Here is a 6,000-nt window from a genome sequence, read left to right as displayed (position 1 = left end):
GCGGGCGGCGGCGGGAGCAGCAGCAGCAGCAGCAGCAGCGGCAGCAGCAGCAGCAGCAGCAGCCATGGCGGGGCCCCGCTGAAGGAGGCGGCGAAGGAGGAGGAGAGGGGAGGAGAGGAGAAACCTCCGCATTCCCTCCCTCCGCGCCCCGTCCCCCCGCGCGGACCGCCCGCCCGCCTCTCTCCCCCTCACCCCCCCCACCCCTACATGCCCGGCTGAGACAGCGGGGAGGACTCAGCCACCCGCCGCGGCCCCGCCGCCTTCCCTCTCCCCGTTCAGCCGCGGACAAAGGGGGAGCGCGGGGCAGCCAGAGGAGGGGAGAGCCCGTCCCCGCCGCGCGAGCATGGCGGACCGCAGCCTGGAGAGCGTGTCCCTGCCCCTGGAGGTGAGGGCCCGCCTGGCCGAGCTGGAGCTGGAGCTCTCCGAAGGTAAAGGGGCGGCGGGGCGGCGGGGCGGGCCCGGCCCTCGCGCGGGCGGCGGTTGGCGCGGGCGCGCGGCAGCGGAGAGGCGCAGCGCGGCAGCCCCTGCCCCGGTTCCCCCCTCACCCACCCTGCGGCCCGCGGGGCTGCCGCGCTCCTCGCCCCGGGCCCGGCGGCGCCTGCGGGCTGCCCTCACCGACACCCCCCCCCCCCACCCCCGCTCCCGCCGGCGGAGGGCACCGGCGCGGGTGTGTTTGGTGTTTTGTTCTACCTGTGCGTTCGCTCTCCGCTGGCCGCCGCGGCGCTGGCGGGGGCTCCGGCTGCGGGGCTGGCGGCCCCAGCCCTGCGCGCCGTGGGGCGGGAGGTGGAAAAATCCGTGGGGCTGGCTCGGAGGGCTGCCTGCCCGGCCGGGAAAATGCCGCTTCGCGGAGATCTGCCGTGTACCTGCGGGCCAAAAAAAAAATCCAAAAACCAAACGCACCCTCTTTGACCGTATCGAGGGACTCGCCGCGGAGTCCACGCAACGTGCGTGTCGGCTGCCACGAAATACCCCGTGATAAGGTCGTTTTGGACAATACGAGTTAGGTCGCTTAGAGGAAACGATTTTTTTTTTTTTTAATTGCGGGATTTTTTTTTTTTTCCTATGTATAATGGAAGGCTTGTGGTGGTTTTCTTGGCGTGGTTGATTTGGATGCTCCGCCGGTGCGCGGGTTGGGCAGGCTCCCGCGCAGCCTGCGCATCGCTGCTGCCGCGGCGGGAGGCTGAGCGGGAGCCCCAGCCCGGCCCCGGCTCCCCGCTTCCCTCTGTGTCGGCTCCGGTTGAGGAGGGAAAGGCAGGCAGCGATCAGTGCCCGTCGGGATCCCTGGCTGATGGGGATCGAACGCCCGGAGTGCCGTCGGTCTCGGAGACGATTTTAGTGTATCGGATGTAATCTGTGCCTCCCAGAGGAAGAGAGTGGGGAGTATTTATCTGTGCGGATGCTGGGGATGGCTCTTTCCTGAAATGCAAATCTGCTATTAGCTGCCCTCCTTTTTTAATAAAAAATCCGAAATATCAGGGTTCGCTCACCACCCAGAGGCTACAGTACTTAGCAGAAGGGGCAAATGACCCAGTGTGTCCCAAATTAGTTATTGGAAGTGGTCAATGTATTGAGCTGTCTGTCTTGTCTTTCAGTCTTTTTGTAACGGTTTGTAAGGGCTCCAAGCCAGAAAGTAAAATGCACTCGAGCCAGTTTCATCAGCAGGGAGGAGCTGATGTTGACATTGTATTTTCCTTTTAACGCTTTGAGGGTGAAGAGGAGGATGAGCTACTGGGATTGCTTGTGGCACCCATTTCTGTGCCTCCCCCTCCCCGAGGGTGCCCTGAAAACCTGAAATAAGAGGAGTTAAATACAGTATTGCCGTTCTGTGATGCACTGCCTGTCGATTGGCCTTTATCTGTGGTAGTGAGGGTGGGAGGAAAGACTGTTTGTATCACGGTATATGTAGTGTTCTTGCTTTATGCAGAAAGTGCTTCTTGGTGTGTATCACATCATTGTCTACACATCAAGAAGATACTGATTACAACAGCTGTTAATAGATGCTTGCAGAAGACCAAAATCAAACTGGCATAGACCTTCAATAAGAAATATGCTAATTCAGTGTACTAAAGTTGTAATACAGTTTTACGGTGCAGTTTCTGTTGCTGTAAGCATAATCCAAGAGGGCTCTGAGGAAGTGGGACGTGGTTTGCAATTGGACATCTGGATCTGCACTGCTGTAACTTCCCTGCAGCTAGAGCTGGAATGAATTTAGCCCACTGACAATATCTTTCCTTCTGTGCCACTGACGTTACACCCAGCAGACGGGATGGCTTGTGTTTTCTGACTGTGGCAGCCTAAATGAAGATCACTTGTAATTGGGAGGGGAGTGGGGAAAGGGTCAGCATCCTCATTTCAGTGTCTTCCCTCAAGCTGCTCTTGATGTGCTCTTAATCAAGTACATGACAGTATTGAGTGCCCAAGAAAATGAAATCATTCACTGCTTAAAGTTTGTACCTTTAGACACCCCTGTTGGAACTCCTGGCCTGTTCCCAAAACTAATCCCTACAGATAGTGGGATCAGTAATTTGTACAGTTGTGCTGCAGAAGACTGGTTGGTCATACTCTGGCTGTGCTAACTCTGAGTTAAATGGTTTTCAGGGCAACTTTGTGCATCTTTATGCCACATCACCTTATGTATGTGCTTAACTTGACCGGCATGAGCCAATCCACTGGCGTCAGTGGGGTACTTTCACTTGGACATGTACATAAAAACTTGGAAGACTTGAGGTTTTAACACGTGTTATGCTCGTGACATGTTAGGGTGTCTCTGCTGCCTTTGTGAGGCAGGAAACTGTTGAAGGCAGTAGACAGGCAGCTGCGTGCGTAATCTTGTGTTCAGGTCTCATTGATGACATTGGGAGCTGAGTGACTGCTGTGAACTGTGCCCCTTCTTAAAGTGTTTTCCCGAGTCAGACTTGCTAGGAAATATTTTTCAAATGCTGGATTCCTGAATGGGTCTGTTGTATTTTTTATGAGCATGAGTCTTTCAGTTCTGGTGCTGCTGAATGCTGTGGGTCTCACAGCTGCCGCTTGTGCCCAAACAACCCGGTTCTCTGATGCCAGAACCTGTGACGGACAGTGCAGCTTTAGGAGCAGCTTCTGGAAGAAAGCTGCTGCTTTGTGGAAAAGAGAGGAACACAGACAGGATTGTTGCAAGATTGTTTCTTGGCTGTGACCTAAAGCTGTCTCCATCCTCGCTCTTGGAAGTGCCTTGTGTGATAGCACGGGTCCTACCCACGCAATGCATCTCAAAACCGAACATAAAATAGCTGGTGTCCGTGTGACCAGACCACTAGTTACTGTGTCACTAGCACAGCGGGCATGGTGCAGATGTTGTAATTATAGTCTTCACTGGTAGTCATCATATGTTTAAATTTGGCCACGGTATTTTCCGCCACCTTGTAGCCAGATTGTGAGTTCCTTGTTCAGCCGTGCACTAGGCATAGCCTCACTTGCGGCAGGGATGCTGGCAGGAGAGCCTCAGGAAGCGGCTGCTGGACAGGTAGCACCTACTTTTTAGACAACAGGGCAAAGTGCCTTTTTTGTGTGAGCATTCAGGCAGTTCTGCACTGCTCAGGGGTTGAGAGGGAGGAGCAGTGCGTCAGGAAGGTGTTTACTTGGTGTTCTGCTAAGATTGTCTCTGTGGCAATCCTAACCCCTTGGTTATTGTGGGCAAGCCACATGCCTTCTACCTCCCCTTTGTTGTGGTCTGAATGGGCTTTTTTTTTTTTGTTTTAAACATAGCTATTTAAAAGGTACTATGGATGCAAATTAGGATAACCATTTTAGATTTTGTTAGTTTCATTATTATGATTTAGAAGGTGAAGATCAGCCAGTCAGAAAGGCTTACCAGCATCCTGCGTGCTGGTAGCCTGCCCCACACAGTGAGTGGCGGAGGTGGCCTGGCACTCTGAGTGCTGAGAGTGACTTTCACGTTGATGTGTTGGCATGTAATGTTATGTTCAGCTTAAGGCATCAATAGCACACTTCTTGGTGGTGTTTTCACTTCATGTTGGGAGGGGGAAATTGCTCCCGTGTTTCTCAAAACATAGAGGCGTGGCAGCAGTTTAAATTTTATGAGTATTAAGTTGTGGAATCATCCTTGTCCCACCAGATATTCTGAAGACATCTGTTTTGCTGTGTTTGAGTGAATGTGCCTGATGCTGGCATGTTACATACGTGTTCTTTGACACTCTGTAGTAGTTTCCACTGAGTGTACTAAAGCTTGCATTGCTCAAAACTGTAGCCCTTCTAGGCTGATGCAATCAACATGTCACTCTGCAGTAGCTGTTCTTTAGGGCTGCTTAGAATTTTACGAGGCTTTAGTTTTCTAACGATGTATAAAATTCTACTGGGTGGAAATAGATGAATCATCTTGTTTTTTAGAATAGCTTGAGGGTTGTTAACTGAAGAACTGATTTAATAAAACCAGGAGTCCTGAAATGTGCTGTCTTATTTAAAAAAAAAAAAAGTGGTTCTTCAACCCCTTCATTCTTAAAAACACTTAAGAATTAAAAAAAAAAAAGCACCCCCAAATACTTTTCTCATTTTCCCCTCAGTTCAAGGGTGTACAAGGTTATATTGCCCTTCCAATTACTTCCTGAACCAAAATTAATTGGGAAAAGATGCTCTATATTCTTCCAGTATTTTATCCAAGTGTCAGATAACATAGCAGGCGCACTTAAAGAACCACAGATGCCACATGGAAAATGTGAAAACCATCCTGTTCAGAAACTATTCTCCCTGTATTCCATACTGTACTTCCAGTCCTCTTCCATTTTAAACATATGAGGCATAGCAGGTTGGTTTTTTTTTAAAAGTCTGAACTTTTCTCCAAATAATATTTTCAAAAAAAGTGTCATCATATCTTTAATGAGTGGTTAGTTATTCCCAATGCTACTGAACACTCACTCAGCTAATTAATTTGGTCCTCAACTTTAGTTGTATTGACTGGCTCGATTATATTCAGTACCATTCTTGGGTTGATTGGGTCATTGTCTGTCTGCATTTAGTATTTTATTAGGTGTAAGTTCTGTCTTCTGTTGTCTGCATGTAGTCACTGTGTTGGGGCCAGAGAACTGTAGTTAGCTCCTCTCGTCATTATTTCGCCATAACATTTGCTAGCTGACTTCACCCATGGAGAAGTTTCAAAGTGTGAAAATTTCGATAACTACCACACCTTTGTGATTTGGGACACAAATCATCCTTTTAATTCACTCCTTGAGAGGCAGTGCTCTGCTTGCCAAGTGGGTATCACCTGTGCAGTGACAAAGTGTTAATACTGTCTGAGTTTAGGTGAGAAACAAACCAAGAAATTCAATACTCACATTTGCTTCTTATTGTTTTTTGAGCCATTAGGGTGCAGTTGGCTCAGGTTTTCAGTTCTTTTTCTGGAAGAGAGCACTAATTTACTCAAAATACATAAAGCTGAAATTTTCACGAGTTACCTACAAGATCTAAGGCTTTAAGAAAATATACCAAATACCATGGGAATTATGATAAAATCAAGAGCGCTGGCAAGAGAAACTTTTCTTTCTGAGATGAAGCTCCTCTCATCAGCTGTTTTGTTTCTTGTATGGTGTTCAGGTTGGAGAGGGACTGTAACTCGATTATTTAAAAACCAGGTTGAATTCACTCACAAGTTAATAACCATTTGCATTTTAAGGTATTGGAATTTGAAGGTTTTTTTTGTTAATATCACTTTCCTGTGATATTTGGACTTAAGGGCTTTCAATGGATGGTGTTGTGTTGAAAGGATTCTCTGCCACTCATTCGGTTGAAGAACGCTGTAAAGCCTTGTAAAATAGAGTATGCAAATCTCCAGGATGTTCCCAGAACAGCTGTCCCGAAGGCATGCTGTAAATGTACCTTGATTGCCAGCTGATGTTGAGCAGCGTTGATGCCCAAGGGTTAGACTTAATAGATCATTCACATGATCTTTACTGTATTACACAACAGGCATACTCGAAAAACTTTTCCCAAGGATGTGTGAAAATTGCC

At 48.8% G+C, this 6,000-nt stretch overlaps 1 protein-coding gene across 5 annotated transcripts in view; it reads left to right on the top strand.

Moving 5' to 3' along the window:
* Positions 1-252: 252 nt before the first annotated feature.
* Positions 253-6,000, top strand: part of DIP2C (DIP2 acetate--CoA ligase C (putative)) — a 327,977-nt gene continuing 322,229 nt past the window's right edge. For all 5 annotated transcript variants that reach the window (XM_086741904.1, XM_086741903.1, XM_086741901.1 and 2 more), the window contains exon 1: positions 253-428. In XM_086741904.1, the coding sequence (XP_086598030.1) occupies positions 344-428 (85 nt within the window). In that variant the 5' untranslated portion in view covers positions 253-343. The remainder of the gene's footprint in view (positions 429-6,000) is intronic.

The sequence above is a fragment of the Chlamydotis macqueenii genome, chromosome 2 (genome assembly GCF_036417535.1).
Source record: "Chlamydotis macqueenii isolate bChlMac1 chromosome 2, bChlMac1.mat, whole genome shotgun sequence".
Taxonomy (NCBI): Eukaryota; Metazoa; Chordata; class Aves; order Otidiformes; family Otididae; genus Chlamydotis; species Chlamydotis macqueenii.
The sequence above is the reverse complement of the archived record's forward strand: the minus strand, read 5'-3'. Positions and strand labels throughout refer to the sequence as shown.